Genomic DNA, 18,125 nt, shown 5'->3' on the forward strand with positions numbered 1-18,125 from the left:
AGTGCTCCCCACTGAACATTTATTAGAATCTGCAAGACGTCTTTGGCAATGTACCAAACCTCTGCAAACTCCCAACGAAATAGAGCTTCTAGAATGCCTTCTTTGTGGCTGCATCAAAGTATTGGGCCCAAGAGAGATCCTCTGAGATGCTGGCACCCAGGATCTTGAAGCTGCCCAACCCTTCCCAGCACTGAGTCCTCAAGTTGATTCACTGTTTTCTCAATCACTGAACCTGGACGCCAGATCAAAGATGTCGTTCTATCCACTTGCTCCTTGCTGGACAATGCCATTACCCGACTTCACTGTGGTCCGCCAAGATATTCTCTTACATCATTCCCTTCCTAATCCTTTTGCCACTCATCCACTCGAGAGGATAAAGGAACATCTCTGGGTTGTGGGAGCAAACTAAACCACCCGAGAAAACCACAGTGGCAGAGTAATGTGCAAATTCCAAGCAGACAGCACGCAAGGTCAGGACTGAACATGGGTTGTCACCAGATCACCAACACTAATAGTTGCCAGCACAAACCAAACGTATTTTCAGAAAATCATCTTGCAGTCCGACAGAATAGGCAAATCGAAAATCAGAGTTATAAATTGTGGCAAGCTTTAACTTTTTTTTTAAATTGAAAAAGACTAAATTTCAGAATTCAAAGCAGATTTAGTAACAAAGTATGTGTATGTTCTTTCAAAAGGACAACTTTGTCATTGGGTTTGGAGGCTTTCGTGCCTCAATGACCAGGAGAGCTATGTTGGCTGGAGTCAGGGCTTTATGTTTTGGCTCTTGGTAGGGTCACCCGTGCCAAATGGGTTAAAGGGTCGAGGCAAGACTAAGAGTGGCCCACCTGTTCCACCGGTTCAGGGGTTCAGCTCAGGGCTAACAACCCTGACTGGGAAAACAAAACTGTTATGGAAACAGAAACAAAGAATTCTTCTACATCTGAGTGCAACAGTATTCCCCAGTCTCCACACAGGACTTGTATTGCTGACAGTAGTGAAAACCCAGGAGGAAGCCACTGACACGACGAAGGAAGTCCTGGCCACTGCCAGAGATGGGGAACCGTCATTGATGCCCTAAACACCAGCAGCACAACAGGCAACTTGTACATTACCATACCACCCTGAGATTCATTTTCTTTCAGGCATTCTCAGTAGAACAAAAAAAAAATCATAGATATAGGAGCTGTTATTAGGCCATTTGGCCCATCAACTCTGCTCCACCATTTCATCAAGATTGATCCATTTCTCTCTCAGCCCCAATCTCCTACCTTTTCCCCATATCCCTTCATGCCCTAATCAATTAATAATCTATCAACCTCTGCCTTAAATATACTTAATGACGGTCTTCGCAGCCACCTACAGCAATGAATGCCACAGATTCACCACCCTCCAGCTAAAGAAATTCCTCATCTCCATTCTAAATGGATGTCCCTCTATTCTGATGGCCTGTCTTCTGGTCTTAGACTCCCCCGCCTTTATGGAATCCTCCATGAGGACTCGGGTCCCTTTGCACCTCCCCATTTAGAAAATAGTTTACACTTTTATTTCTTCTACCAAAGTGCCTGACTGTACAGTTCCCAATACCATATTCAATCTGCCACTTCTTTGCCCATTCTCTTAGTGTGTCTAAGCCCTTCTGTAGCATCTCTGCCTCCATACTACCTGACTCGCTACCCATTTTTATATCATCTACAAACTTGGCCACATGGCCATCAATTCTGTCATCCAAGTCACTGACATGTAATGTAAAAAAGCAGTCCTAACACCAAGCCCTAATGAACACCACTAGTTACCGGCAGCCAACCTCTATCAGGTCAACTCTCATCCTCCGTCTCTCCAAGGAGAAAAGGCCGAGTTCACTCAACCTATTCTCATAAGGCACGCCCCCCCCCCCCCCAATCCAGGCAACATCCTTGTAAATCTCCTCTGTAACCTTTCTATGGTTTCCACCATCCTTCTTGGAGTGAAGTGACCAGAACTGACATAGTACTCCAAGTGGAAAGGTTCCCTTTATTCCCACTCTGCCTCCTGCCAAATCAGCCAATGTCCTACCAATGCTAGTATCTTTGCTGTAATACCATGAACTCTTAATTTGTTGGGCAGCCTCACATGTCTCACCTTTTCAATAACCTTCTGAAAAACCAAGTACACAACATATACCAATTTCCCTTTGTCTATCCTGCTTATTATTTCTTCAAAGAATTCCAACAGATTTCAGGTAAGATTTTCCCTTAAGTAAGCCATGCCAACTTCAGCCTATTTTATTCTGTGCCTCCAAGTGCCCTGAAACTACATCCTTAACAATCGACTCCAACCTCTTCTCAACCACGGAGATCAGACTAACTGACCTATAATTTCCTCTCTCCCTTCTTGAATATAGTGACATTTGCAATTTTCCATTCATCCGGAACGATGCCAGAATCAACTGATTCTTGAAAGATCATTACTGATGCCTCCACAATCTCTTCAGGCACCTCTTTCAGAACCCTGGGGTGTAGACCATCTGGTCTGCTGACTTATCTACCTTCAGACCTTTCAGTAACTGCAGCTTCACTCACTTCTGCCTCCTGACACACTCAAATGTCTGCCACTCTGCTACCATCTTCCACAGTGAAGAATGGTGCAAATTACTTTCTGTTCATCCACCATTTCTTTCTCTCCCATTACTACCTCTCCAGCATTATTTTTCAGCAGCCCGATATCTATTCTCACTTCTCTTTTACACTTTATGCATCTGAAGAAAATTTTAGTATCCTCTTTATTATTGCTAAACTTGCCTTCAAATTCTATCCTTTCCTTTTTTTTTTATGACCTTTATAGTCACTTTCTGTTGGCTTTTAAAAGCTTCCGAATCCTCTAACTTCCCGCTATTTTTTGTTCCATTATAGGCCCTTTCTTTGTTTTTTATGTCGGCTTTGACTTCTCTTGTCGGCCATTGTTGTATCACCCTTCCTTTACTTCATCTTCGAGCTATATCTATCCTGTGCCTTCAAAATTGCTCCCAGAAACTCCAACCATTGCTGCTCTGCCATCAACCGTGTTAGTGCTCCCTTCCAATACATTTTGGCCATTTGCCTTTACTCCACAGGGTGAATTCTATCAGATTATGATCAATTTCCCCCGAGGTTTCATTTACCTTAAGCTTTCTATAAATTCTGGTTCATTACACACCATCCAGCCCAGAATGGCTAGCACCTTAGTGGGCTCAACCACAAGCTGCTCTAAAAAGCCACCTCATGGGTATTCTACAAATTCCCCCTCTTGGGATCCAGCACCAACCCAATTTTCTCCAATCTACCTCAATATTGAAATCCCCCATGATGTTCATAATATTGCCCTTTTTGACATGCATTTCCTATCTCTTGCTTTAATTTGTAAACCACATCCGTTCAGAGGTCTGTATATAACTCCCATCAGGGTCTTTGTACCCTTACAGTCTCAGCTCTACCCACAATGATTCTACACCTTCCAATCCTACGTCACCTCTATCGACTTAATTTCATATCTTTGTAAACCGACCGAGCCATGCCACCCCTTCTGCTTATCTACCTGCCCTTTCGAAACAACGTGCATCCCTGGACATTAAGCTCATAGATATATAATCTTTTCAGCCATGATTTAGTAATGTTCATAACATCATACATGCCAATCTGTAACTCTGCTACAAGTTTGTCTATGCCATTCAAACATAAACACCTTCATTCCTGCATTCATCACCCCTTTTGATTTGCCCACCACGTCACACCTCAACTCATCCCACAGACTGCAATTTTGCTCAGTCATCACCCTCTCCTTGCTAGGAGTCTCACTTCTTTGGATTATAAACTAGCTACCCCATCCTCAGCATTATCACTCCAGTTTCCATCCTCCGGCCAATTAGCTTAAACCCTCCCAAACAGCTCACGCACACCTGCCTGCAAGGATATTGGCCCCCCTCAGGGTTCAGGTGTAACCCCTACCTTTTGTACAGGCTGCACCTTCCCCAGAAGAGTTCCTGATGATCCAGGAATCTGAACCCCTGGCCCCGCACCAGTTCCCTACCCGTGTGCATTCATCTGTCAAAACCCACACTCCTTGAGTGAAAATGTAGCCATTAAAATCATGTAGAGTGAGAGCTATGCAGCACACAAACAGGGTCACAAACACAAACACCACTGGCCAAGTTACGTAGCTGAGCATTTGGCCCCCATCCCTCATTAACTTTCCTAACCATTCACCTGTCTAAACGTCTCTTATTTGCTGCAATTGTGTCTCTCTACCAGCTTACTCCAAATACCTACTAGCCCCTCAGATTCTCTTTAAATCCAGTCACCCTAAAGTTGTGTGCGAGTGCCCTTAGTTCCTGGTGGAGCTGTTGGGGCGCAATCATGAAAAGCTTTTTGCACTGATCTTTTTGGTGATTGCTCATCATATGGCATGTCTTGAGCATCTGAAACCTGGCGGAGCCCGTCCCTCTCCAAGTTTTTGGAGCTGGCTGGATTCGAACTCAGGAGCCTTTGCTCCGAAGTCCGGCACTGATGCCATTATGCCACCAGCCAGCCTAAAGTTACACCCTCTAAATATGGACTCCCCTCTCCTGGTGGAAATAAAGACCACAGCTATTCACCCTCATTTACACCACTCATGATTTTGTACACTTCTCAGGTCATCTACACTCCAGGGAAAAGAAACCCCAGCTTATCTAGCCTCTCCTTTAACTCAGACCCTCCAGAACCAGTAAAAATTCTTGTGAATTTCTCTGCACTCTTTCCATCCACAACAGCAAACAATACTTCAAGAGCAGCCTCTCCAATGTATTGACAGCTGTCAGAAACATGGCAGTGCATTTTCACACAACTGCTTGATGAATGATCAAGACAACCTGGTTCATTTACGATTGGGAGTAAATACTGGCCAGGACACTGGAGAGACAAGAAAATATGCAGATGCTGGAAATCCAAGTAACTAGCACACACACAAAATGCTGGAGGAACTCAACAGGCCAGGTAGCATCTATGGAAACTAGTAAACAGCCAATGTTGCAGGCCGAGACCCTTCATAAGGGCAATGGGGAGAATAGGTTGTGCCTACAAAATCCAGAAGCTCAATTCCTGTACTCATCCCGTACACTCACCCTCAAGGACTCTTCATGTTATCGAAATGTATTATGTTTTTCCCCCCTTTTTGTATTTGCAGTTTGCTGTCTTTCACACATTGGTTTGTCTGTCTTGTGTGCTGTTTTTCATTGGTTCTGTTGTTACTTACTACTTTCTGTGAATGCCTGCAAGGAAATGAATCTCAGGGTGGTACATAATGGCACATGTACTTTGATAAAAAAGTTACTTTCAACTGTCATATGACACTCCGCCGTACTACACAGATGGATTTTATTTATGTGTCTAAGCTTCGGGAGTGCAACACAGAGGTCACAACCTTCCAATTCAGGAGGCAAAAGTGTTACCAACAGATACTTCTCATGCAAGTGACACTGGACACCTTTGGAAGCCTGACAACAAGCTTCCTTGAGCTTGTTGTCATAGGCTGATGCATATGGAAGACAACTAGGAAAGAGATCCAACTGACTGAATCCTCAACATATTTACACAATTAGCTGTTTTTGCAGATTTTTAATTCCTTCGTGGTCAAAATTTGTGATGCACAGGACATTACTAACAAGTTGCTACGCATTGGCAAGTTACCAAAGGATTAAAGAGAAACCTACTGCCCAAATGTTTAAGGCATTCCAACACAACTGTAGGCAAATTAAAACAAATTGAATATCTGAAAATAATAGTGGAAAGTTTAATATTGACAGATGGAAGAATTATCTTTATGGAACAATCAACCAATGGATTTTTAGATGAGAGGTGGCGTACTTAATCAGGCTTTCCACCTCAAGGAAAAAAAAACAGATGATGAAATTCTTCAGGTTTCTTTTATTTTTAATATTGAGATATCGGGTGGAATAGGCCTTTCCAGCCCTTCAAGACATGCTGCCCAACAATTCCCCCTATTTAATCCTAGCCTAATCAGCAGAAAATTACCAATAACCAATTAACTTTTGCACTTTTGTCAAAAGGGTGCCATGGTAGTGTAGCAGTTAGCCAGAAGCTAGGACAGCTTGGGACGTCCCAGAGATCAGAGTTCAATTCCGGCACCACTCTGCAAGGAATCACTGTACATCCTCCCCGTGGAATTGTGTGTTTTCTGGTTTCCTCCCAGGTCAATTGGTCATTGTAAATTGTCCCATGATTAGGTTAGGATTAATTGAGTTTGTCGGGGGTTGCTGGGGAGACATGGCTTGAAGGACCGGAAGGGCCTAATCTGTGCAGTATCGTTAAAAAATTTTTTTTCGAAAAGTTTGAAGTCTCTTAAACCAGTACTGTTTTTGATCTAGACAACCTTCCAGTGTTTCTGTTTCACCTCCTGCAATCAAAGTACCCAATCCTGCTGATGTCCCTGCCTCCAGTACCATGTGCAGGACTGCCTTGGGACATTAGTTCTTGCACTTTATACCTAAACTTGCTACGCACTTTGGTGTACACCACCAGTTTATTCACATTATGCATTTTCCTTTTATTTCCTCCTTTCAGCCTTAAAGAAGTTTCAGATAAAAAGTCCATCTGATAATTCAATTTGACAGTTGGCTTCGTTTTTACAATTCCACACTGCTTAATGTTTCCATGTTTCAGAAGCCTGCTTTGAGCAGAGAGGGCCAAGTACTGTTATAAACAAGCAAAAATAAACTGAAGCACAGCACTGCATTGTGGAGGGCAGGGGAACAGACCTTTATTGCTGACTCAACTTCTCATTTAATTGTTCATTAATGACCTGGATACCAAATTAAACTTAATTTTCAACAGGCAATTGACAACAAGAATATTTTATGCAAATGACCAAGCAAATCAGTAACTAGAACAAACCAACCAGGAATTCTCCCACTGTAACACAAAACAGGGAAGTCAGACCTGGAGTGACATGTCTTCAAGTGAAGCAGAACTTGACAGCAGAGAATAATTGAGTAGAATAAGCAGACACGATTTAATCTCCATCTGATGATCTTGGTATTAGTTCTTATCTAGGATGTATTAAAAATATAATGTAATGTCGACAAACATTTAACGTTGCAAGTTCTTCACATTCATAATTGCACACGCTCATGTAAAATTGTCAACCTTCTGTGTGCTCCCGCTGCCAAGACAGTACGATCGTAACCTTGACAGATTTACAAGTGGCATTCAATATAGAAAAATTCTTGAAATTGGAAAAGCCGATGGGAACAATGTGCAGATATTAAGACATCACAAATACGACAGAGGAAATACAACATACCTGATAATTATTTACTTCAGTATGCAAAGAATCGAGTATAGACGATGTTTAAGAAACTACTAGATGGTGTGCAAATAGCAATAACACTGGACTATATTTCATTAGGAGTTTGAGGAGATTTGGTACGTCACCTAAAACATTCACAAATTTCTACAGATGGAGAGTGCCATTACTGGCTGGTATTGGGGGGGGGTGGGGGCTACTGCACAGGATCAAAGAAAGCTGCAGAGCTGTAAAATTAGTCAGCTCCATCATGAGTACTACCCAGGGTCATCCAGGATATCTTTAACACCCCCCCCTCTCCCGATCACCCAGGTCACACATTGTTCTCATTGCTACCTTCAGAGAGGAGGTACAGAAGCCCAAAGGCACACACTTAATGATTCAAGAATGGCTTCTTCCTCTTTCATCCAATTTCTGAATGGACCTAGAACCCATAAGCACTACCTCACCACTTCTATTTCTGCACGACTGTGTTCGGTGATAGACACCAATTGCAAGCAGGATACACTAACATTAAAGTGGATTCCCTCCAACCAGAATCAAATATGTCACAGCCCCTGCTGCAAATCACACATATGTTTCAAGCACGTCTCCAATCACAAAATCCAGCTGCCTGGCTCATAAGAGGGGGGGTATATGTGGTGAACTACATACACCTGTCTGGACACACCCCCCTGCTGACTGCTCCTGTGGCTCCTCCCACTGACCATGGCTCCTCCCTCAGACCCCGGTATAAAGGCAATTGGGGCCTGAGCCCTGCCCTCAGTCTCCAGGATGTAGTATGGTGGTCAATTGCTGCTTGTTCTTTCTTCCAGTCAATAAAAGCCGATATCTTGCCTCACGTCTTGGAGAATTATTGATGGTGCATCAGTATACTTTTAAGATGATTGGAGGAAAATATAAGGGAGATGTCGGAGGCAAGTTTTTTTTTTAAAATAAAGAGTGGTGAGCGTGTGGAATGTAGTGCCAGCACTGATGGTGGAGGCAGATACATTAGGGACATGGATGATAGGAAAATGGAGGCCCGTGTAGGAGGGAATTGATCTTAGAGTAGGTTAAAATGTTAGCACAAGATTGTGGATCGAAGAGCCTGTATTGTACTGTGACTCTCCATGTTCTAAAACAAATGCATGTGCCCATCTGCTCCTCTTCTGCCCCTACACACTGCCTGGACATTCACAATTGCCCAAAGCCTCAGCAGGTCACTGCTGATCCATGAACGCAGACAGTAGACCTGGTTCTGGAAAGCCTTTATTAGTGTAGCTAACCTAGTCCACACCCATACTCCAGCAGGGAGACACTGGAAAAATAGTGGGCCAACACCAACTTGAGGATTCTAGGATATGGTCCACCTATCAATGCCTCTGCTGCACAAATCGAGATACCCTGGTTTACGAATTCCTGAACCATCAGTGGACCTCAGCAATGGCAACTTTCAAGGAGATTGTCCAACGGTAAAGGATGAAGTCATGGCATTCCCTCTCTCAGAGTTCGACTGAAACCAAGTCCAAGCAAGTGTAACGTAACAATACAGCCACCACAGAGGCTGACTGGGAGCCCTGGTTGATCACAAATGTTACTTGTCAAGAGTAGTTTTAAATATTGAGCTGAACATGTCCACTTATTCTCTCTGCTTTCCTTTTTACATGCATTGCTTGTGCAGATTAACAGTAACCAATCCTGTGCCAAATCTGAAACTTTACTGATCACTGACTTCAATAATTAAAATGTGTCCTTATTAGCACAAGGGGTCTCAAGCAAAAAAGGGTTCAAATTCAGCACCGTAGGGGAGACCAACACTAAACTATCCAAAGGAGGTCCAGAACTGGCAATCACACTTACATCCAGATAGTGTAGGAGACAAATTTCCCCCAGTGCCATAAAAGTGGAAATCAAGTTCTTCATACGGTGAAACTACTGCCTACTGGAAACATTCTCAGTTCTACTGTAAACTAACTGACCTAACCAATTGTCAATGACTTTGTTACATGTTTAACAAAATTTCCAAGAGAAATCAATCATTGAAAGTTTTTAAAATTTTGCTCACAATGATTTTAACCTTGCATATTCACGACTGCGTGGCCAGGTTCTGCTGTTAATTCCATCAATAACAGGGGCTCCCAACCCAGGCTTCAAGACCTCTTGCTTAATGGCATTAGTCCATGGCATAAAAAGGTTGAGAATCCCTGATCTACAAGCTTGCAGGTGATACCACCATAATAGGCCGCATTTCAGATAATGAGGCAGAGTAGAGAAAGATAGGTAACTTGGCAACATGACAACAGTCAACATCAACAAAACACGGCTTCAAAACTGGAGATGGTGCACATGTTCCCGCATATATCAATGGCTCAGGTTGGGAGGGTTGAGAGCTTTAAATTTCTAGGTGCAAACACCACCAGTAGTCTGTCCTGGTGATGGTGATGGTGATATCCACAACGATATCATGGACAAGAAAGACCAACAGCACCTCTACTTCCTCAGGAGTTAAAAGAAATCTGACATGTCTGTCGACCCTTACCAATTTTTTTTTTAAAATATCGATAAATTACAGGAAGGATTCTCTCTGGATGATATCAGTTTGATATGGAAACAGGTTTGCAGGAAAATTGCGGACAGCTCAGCACATCACAGGAATCAGCCTCCCCCATGGTCTCTTGTCTGTAATTCCCACTGCCTCAGTAAAGGAGCCAGCATAATCAAAAAAGCCCGACTATCCCAGACATTCTCCCTTTTCCTATTCCCCGTCCGGCAGAAGATACATAAAGCCTGAAAGCACGTACCAGCAGGCTCACGGATAGCTTCTATCCCATTGCTAACAGACTCTTGAATGGACACCTCGTACAGCAAGAGGCACTCTCAGCTTCACACCCTAGCTCGCTATGGTCTTACAGCTTATTGTTTACCTGTACTGCATTTTTCGGTAGCTTTTACACTTTATTCTACATTGTTATTGTTTTACCTTATTCTACCTCAAAGCACTGTGGAACGATTTGATCTGTATGAACGGTATCCAGTATAAGCTTTTCACTGTATCTTAGTACATATGACAACAACACCAACACATGAAAATGCAAATTTACTTTAAATGACTGAAACGGTTTAAATCTAATCACACATTATTCAGCACCCCTCCCTTGTCAGCTGAAAACGACACTTCCTGGTAGCACTGTACAGGGGACATTCAATTTGAGAGCATGATATTTCAGATTAAGCATGCAACCAATTCTCAACCTGGCCTGTGCTACAAGGCAATGTGATACCGTAGTAATTCCTGAAAGAAATTCCAAACCACTGGCTTCCTTCCCCAAGTCTTAAGGTTACCGTCTCATTCCAGGTTGATGTCAAAGGTCACATGATGAAAACAGCGCAATGCTACCTTCTGTAGAATTGGTTGGTTAAAAAAAAATCATCAGCACCCCAGACAACACGTGAATAATATTTGTTCCACTCACCCTAGTCCAGCCACCTACTAGAATACAACACATTGGTATTTAATGTATTAATTTACATCTATTGATGTCATCACTTGGAATTGACAGCTCAAGTTTCAGGCCCAGGTGTTTGATTATTCTGTGCAGCTGTATGGGGTTTGCATGAGTTCTCCCATTTTCTTCCAAGTCCCAAAGACATGCAGGCTGATAAGTTGGTGTAGACTCAATAGGCCAAAGTGAGTCATAAAGTACCAGAGAGGACTATGTGTTTCGATCACTCTCGTGACACCGGGAGGAAAACATCGAATTTGATCCCAGGTTGGGTGTTAGTTGATATTAACTGAAGGATCCTGCTGGAAAAAACTCCACGTACGTGCTGTGTGACTTGAATCATGATTCGCAGCCTCTCCCTTCTACATTCCCCAGACTTTAATACTAACACACACACACACACCTCCAAAAAACATCTCAGGTTGCTGTGGTAGGTGGGTAGGCCTCTCGGCACTCGTGTGGCAACTCTCACTCTTCAATGATGAGGGAGGATGTTACCGTGGTTCTCCATTGTGGGTTGGACTATTGCGTTTATGGACTGCGGACTTTCCTATAGTTTTTAATATCCTGTGCTTTGCGCCAACATCTTTCTGCTTTGTTGTGCAAAGGGAAAGGTTTGAGGGTTGATGTTCCTAAGGCATGCTATTAGTTTTTTTTAATGCAGGGTGAGGAAGGGATTGGGAGTCGAAGTTCTTGCTCCATTTTGTACGTGGTGCCGGTGGTGGGGGGGGGGGGGGGTTAGGGGGTCGATGTTTCTGTTCCGTTTTGTGCAGGGGAGGGGTTTGGGAGTTAATGATCAGGATGCTGTTTGGGAGTAGAAGGGTGGTGTTAACGTTTCCCTCTAAATGACTTTCATGTTGTTTCCTCATTTCGTGGCTACCTGGAGAAGAAGAATCCCAGTTGCATTTGGATACATACTTTGATAATATATAACCTTTGAACCTTAGAGTGAAGCCAGCTACTTCTATACTCCAATAAAGCTGCTCCCCAAAGCAGCAATGCCTGCAGAGGTGGAGACAGGAAAAAATAACCAAGTAAAAATGTGGAACAGACAGTCACACACACATACCCTTCCTAGCATCAGCCATAAGCTCACTGCAAGCAGATTCGCCCAACTCAAAAGCTGTCAAACAAGTATTAGCCAGATCTTGTGAAATACTGAAGATTTTAAAAAGCTGCTTTCCCAATGAGACATTGGAACAAAGCACATTCTTCTCTCCAGGACAGGTATAAAATACTTTATCTCTCAGATCTCTCTCTCTAGCATCCAAAAGACAACCTAGTCACTCACTTCACAGCCGCATGACGACCCACATTTCCTGCATTGCTATTCCAGTTCGATACTATGAATGGGCCACTCACAAAATGCATTTTGGAAATACAAATTTGCCCTTTCTTGTCCCAACTTTACAAAATATTATACGTGGAAACCACATCGCTTACATATCAAAGTCCAAAGTAACTTTTCCCAAAAGTACTTAATATTCACCAAAATAGAAACTCACACATATTTCAAAATTTCCTGTTACACATCGAACACAGTATGTAACAGCATACACAATGGCATATTGTACAACGACATAGAATCAAAAAATATTTTCTAACTGGGGGGGAATATATTATGTCCTTATCATTTAATAGACACCATTATTAACCGTCATAGCCACTGAACATTAATATCATTTAAACTAACCAAAAAGTCTCATTGAGTTAGCAGATAAATTTAAAAATAATGATGTCAAAATAACAAAACCTCTTTCTGCACAAGGTTTACCAGGATTTGTTTAGGCAATGGAGAGAACCTATCAGGTCAGATTTGTGATATGCAAAACAACACAATTCCATTCTGACTACCACTCAGTACATTTTTTAAAGCCAACCTTCACGTGAAATGCTTTCTACCAAGTTAGGCATTACCTTTTTAAAAAGGTAGCACTGCTCCAAACACAATGTTTAATTTCTTCACTTGTGCAAACTCAGGTTGCTGGTCTCATGCCACAATGTCAGTTGTAGTTCATCACACAAAGTTTTCTAGAAGAGCCAGGGTGTCCAACTGGACCAGATCACAAATCAACACCAATTCCCTGTGACACAAAACTTAACCATTCCGACTCCTCTCATGAACGAATGTTCAAAAATCAACATAGGTACATTCAGTCCAGAATCGGGTTACACGCTCAGAATTTTTAAAAAACTTCATTAAAAATGGTGATTTCAAATTTGCTGCCTCTCACTTCCACAAATCAGTAAATTTTGGCCGAGTCAGAAAGATAGAAGTAAGGTTTTCTTCAGAGAACTGCCCCCTCTTTAAAATAAAGTCTTAACTTCTGATCGGATTAACCCATCCCATCATTCCCTTTTCCCAAACCCATGCTCTGACGTTGGCAACATTTATGTGACAATCCAATTTATTAGTAAAGGCAATTGGAGAAATTAGATTAAAAGAATCTTGCCATTTGCCTTTCTGAATTGTACATCACTCATTAACTTCTTTACTGAAAAAAATCTGACATTTTATTAACGCTTGCAAATTCAGTCAAATATTTTACTACTCATGAAAAATTACCAAAAACATCTTCAATTCTAGTAACAAACTGAAAAGAAAATCCATCACTTGTCCTGCAACAGATCAGTCGTTACGATAGCCCCCGCGTGTATCGTGTCAGTGATATTTCAAAATTGCAAGCTGTAAAACCAGAACTCATCCTCGGCGTTCCTTACTATCAACTGTGGAGTAGATCTGATGCAGCTAATAAATGCTGGATGCCAAACTCATCAAATGGTGAAGCTCAACAAAAGCTTGAAGAAAGGTACCTTTCTTAGACAATGATTTAGATTGACAGTACACAGTGAAAGGGGGCCCAGGACAAAGCAAAGTCAGAGAAGAGCTGATCACCTGAAAGGAAAAGTATCTCATCCTGGTCACAGATAAACTGTTCCATCAGCCTCGCTGCAAACTTCTCCCCAAAGGAGTCTCCCAACACTACCTGGCAATGTATTGCTACTCTAGAAATGGACCTCCCACTCACCAGAGGAACTTAGCCAAAGGTTACATTCAACACAGTCAACATCAGCAGTTTTAAAGACTGACAAGTGAAATACTGAAATGCAAAAGGAACCAGCGCCATTCAATGTGATCACCAGATGTTAATGTTTGTACATGGGATAAAGACAGCAAGCAACTACTGTTGTCCCACTTCATCTTATAATAAACAGCAGTGCAGTCAGAAAATTTAACAGTTAGAATGGAAGCCCACAGACAACTTACACAATGTTGCCCTTCATGATTAAGTTGATGAGGCAAAATAATCCCAAAACTTTGAGTCTGTGCACCTTGGTTAATGTATTCAGTTTTACAAACGCCCCTGGAGTTCCTCCACTACAACATTGGATAAATGAGGTTCATTCTTGATCCAAGCAGCAATATTCCAGTCTAGTTCACTCAAGAATAGGTACGCTGCAACTGGTGTATTGTCTCCAAGGTTTACACAAAAAAAACACACACACACACACAAAATGACGGCCAGCATTCCCCCACTCATGACCATCATGCAGGAGCTACGGCTGGTAAGGACAACTGGACGTGACCAGCCTAACTGTGATGCCCCCTTCATCAAAATGCCCGCTTGTAACACTCCACAGAATGACATCCTAATAATGATCGCCTCTTTAAGGGGGGGGGGGGAGAGAGAGGAGGAAGAGTAGTAAGGAAAGGCGGCAAATGGAAAGAGTCTACTGACTTTAAAAAGATAAATGTGAGCAGAGATTTAAAAGTTATGAAGCTGCAGAATTGTGCATTTCACTTCTGAAGTATTTTGGTGTTTGTAGAATCTTCAATTCCTCCCTGAGAAATAATTCCCTCCAAAATTCTTTTCTTTTTTAAAAAAAAGCTATTGGAAGCTGCTGAAACTTGAACTTACTGAAGTTATTTTAATGTGTTAGAACCGCTGGTGAGGAAAAAAAGCATCTTAAAATACTTTTCAGGGCAGGGGGTAGGAATCAAAAATAGTTACTTGCAAATTATTAATTAATCTGTGAAAAAGACATTAAATTCTGCGATTCTCACTTCTCGAATGTCCTCAGTTTTCACTTACTGACGTGACTCACCCAAATTTAGAAAACCGGGAGGGTGGGGGTGGAAGGAGCCCACCGGTTCGACAGCAACTAGAAACAGATTCAAACCTACACTCCGAATTGATGATGGTCGCATCAGTCGTTCTCAGTTCACCTGCTGTCTGGATAAACAATCTCTCCAACTCGACAGACATGTGATTCTCAAACAAACAGAAGAATTTGGAGGCTCACAGGCTCGCTTTCAGAGAGGGCAGCAGACTGGCAAGGTCACCTTCCATCTCCCCGGTCTAGGGGCGGCGCCAGCAGATCCGCTCTGACCAGGGCGACACGACTGCTCACTTCACAGCTCCCAACACATTCATAACATCCCAATGAAACAAGACAGCAGCAAACAGCTAGGGGGAGGGGGCGCAGATAGGAAGACCACCAATCTGCATCCGGCAACTCCAGCCCAAATTAAAATAAACTCCCCTCCACACCCTTACCCCCATGGTAGGAACTTCAGGTAAACCCAAGGCAATATTGTATTCCCTCCTTGTAAACTCTTCTCCATCACCCCCGCCCCCCCAGCCTTTCCCTTTCGTTTGAAATGGACTTGTCATTTCCTATGCTGCAAGACATCAATCATACTGAGTGTTGGTATCTCGGAGTGCCAGGGTCTTTGATTTACAAAACATTAGAAACCGAATAAAATTATACAGCCAAGATGAACTGCTCAATACCGCAGACAGTTACATGGCAAGAGAGACAATTGCCTGCTGCCTAACTTGCGTTGACTCGAACCGGAACACTTGAAATCTAAAATTAGCCAGAAGACCGTGTCTTCGGCAAACATTACAAAAACACAAGTGGCTGCGACATTAAAACGTCCCTAACTGCTCTTTAGTTTCGCCGATTTCCTCGTTTCTCGTGGCAACTGCGGTCCATCGGGGGGGGGGGGGGAAGAGGAAAAATAACCGTTCACTAAAGACAAAAGTTATCTAATTAATCCGCCACACAAGTTCCATATGAGCGAATGGCCACTGCGATACTGCGGATGAACTGCGAATGAAAGTGCATTCCGGCGTATGTAGCTAGCGTGGTTAAACCGTAAATAGAAGCGGTGGGGGGAAAAAAGTTAACAACATTTAGGAAATATAGCCCAAGCGATTAATTTTCCTGATCTACGTTGGAACAAACCAAGCCAGAGCTGGTAGTCAGTAAACCGCGACTATACCGAGCACGCCAGACGGTAGCAGGGCTAATTTCTACAATCCAATTGAGAGCCATTGAATGATCCGCCTGCCCTATTTATTTAAAAAGCTATTTCCCTAAACATAACAAGCCGAAGACCCCGCGCAGACTGCACGGACCACTCGCGATGTGTGTGTGCTGGGGGGGATAGGGGGTCTCGCTCAGTGGCCGGCAGGAGCGGTGCTCAGCCCGAGAGCAGCACCATGTTAGCGGCGCTGCTGATCGATGATTGAACTGAACAAAGGCAGAGATCAATTTCTAATACGTATCAATCGGAAGCCTTGAGTTTCTGCCCGCAAAAGTACCGCGCGAAAAGCTCCAGGCCGCGGTCGGTACGGCGGGCACTTGTCCCGTTCTCCGCCCGCGGGGAGCCGGCTCTCCCCTCACTAACCTGCAGCCGCCGCAGATCCAATTTCTTCCAATATTGAAACATCGATCCCACATTGGCGGCCATCTTGGGGGATATTGAAGCGATATTTTCTCTTTATTTTCCTTCGGCTCTACTAAATATCCGGGCTGGATTCCCGCTTCAACTGGCCACTTGATAGAAATGCAAGGAAACTACACAGTGACCAGCACAGGGGCTCGGGCGCCCAGCTCCCGGGCCATCTGTTTAAAGGGAACTCTTCCTGGCTTTTATCTTTGTTGAACTTCACTTTAATTTTCTCGCAGAGAATGCACTTGATTTTGATCAGATTATTATCCAGCAAAGTGAACAATTATCAGTGGGCGGGCCATGTAAAGAATCTGAGCAAATTACAGCACTTTCTCCAATATTACACACGGGAGGAGGGAGACTACAGAGTTTTTTTTAATCCATTGACATATGCAATGTTCTGATGTTTAACTTATCAATCCCAGTTGCTGTGTACAAAATACGTTCCGACTGCAGGGTCCCGCTTGCGATAGCAATGATACAACTTTCGGTAGGAGTTTTCCCTATTGCAGTTTGCAAAGAATTATTGCTATAAAATAATAATAATAAACCGATTAGATTTAAATGAGGGTGCTTTAAAGGGACCCGTGATTATCTAATCGAGTGGAGCGGTAGAGAATTTTTATTGGGAATGGATAACTTTATCACAACGTCTAATCTTCCCACAAAGGGGCTGAGGCAGTTAACTCCCCCGGGATACCGAGCGACTAACTTCTGGCTTTAGTAATCTTCAACTGTCTGGGAAAGAGTAGAGTCCTCGGCAAATGTCTAAGTTTGTTTTTACTTTTAATACATTTTTAAGGAGGGGCGACGTAGTGAAACACTATAGGTAATAAAGAGGCAGCCAGCAATCGCTGATTACTGATGTGTGCAATTTCTTGGGGGGGGGCACTTTAGTTTCTGAGGCGGCGACCTTAAAGGCTGCAAATTGCCTTGGGCAGCGCCACCGACATCGATCAGTCAGCCGGTGTTATATCACGGACCACCCAGGCGTTACCGCTGCCCCCCACCCGGGCTCTCGCAGTCTCGTCGGGAATTTAAGGAGCAATCCCGTTCCGTGCAGGAGGTTTCCGATCTGCCTGTGCGCTGGAACTGCGAGCGAAGTGGCACCGGCGTTGAGCCGAAGGCAACAGCGACAACGTCGCTCACTCCGCCTGCCCGCGTTTAGACGGGGGGCGCAAAACGCAGACTTTAATCATCAACGGTTTAACTTTCTGCGAGGCGATTAATCTGTTGTGTAAGACGCAGATCCAGGAAGGATAGAGGCAAGACTTTAGAAGTTCACCCTCCCCCTTTAAATGGCGCTCTCAGGTCTCCTCCCCCTCCCGCCCACATGCTGCCAGAGGTTTTCAAGGGGAGGGGAACGGCACGTTTCTTTAAAACGTTTTTCTACTTATCTGATATACCCTGCTTAATTTTGGAACACGTTTTATTCACTTTCGAGATAATCTATTGTAGTAAAAAATGTTTTGATGCATTTCAGAAATAAACCCCTTGAGAGGCTCCATAATTTTTTTATGATTATTTTAAACTCTGAATTTAATAAGCCATTCTATCAATATTGTACTGTATTGATATTCGAG

The 18,125-nt window shown here is 43.2% G+C and overlaps 1 protein-coding gene across 8 annotated transcripts in view; it reads right to left on the bottom strand.

Moving 5' to 3' along the window:
• Positions 1-17,916, bottom strand: part of cux2b (cut-like homeobox 2b) — a 362,613-nt gene extending 344,697 nt beyond the window's left edge. For 3 of the 8 annotated variants that reach the window (XM_059988140.1, XM_059988138.1, XM_059988137.1), the window contains exon 1: positions 16,498-17,207. In XM_059988140.1, coding sequence (XP_059844123.1) covers positions 16,498-16,560 — 63 coding nt within the window. In that variant the 5' untranslated portion in view covers positions 16,561-17,207. Of the gene's footprint in view, positions 1-13,695; positions 13,732-14,906; positions 14,926-14,985; positions 15,138-16,497 lie in introns of those variants that run through there. The other 5 variants (XM_059988147.1, XM_059988145.1, XM_059988142.1 and 2 more) reach the window with 5 other exon arrangements.
• Positions 17,917-18,125: the final 209 nt, after the last annotated feature.

The sequence above is a fragment of the Hypanus sabinus genome, chromosome 13 (assembly GCF_030144855.1).
Source record: "Hypanus sabinus isolate sHypSab1 chromosome 13, sHypSab1.hap1, whole genome shotgun sequence".
Lineage (NCBI taxonomy): Eukaryota > Metazoa > Chordata > Chondrichthyes > Myliobatiformes > Dasyatidae > Hypanus > Hypanus sabinus.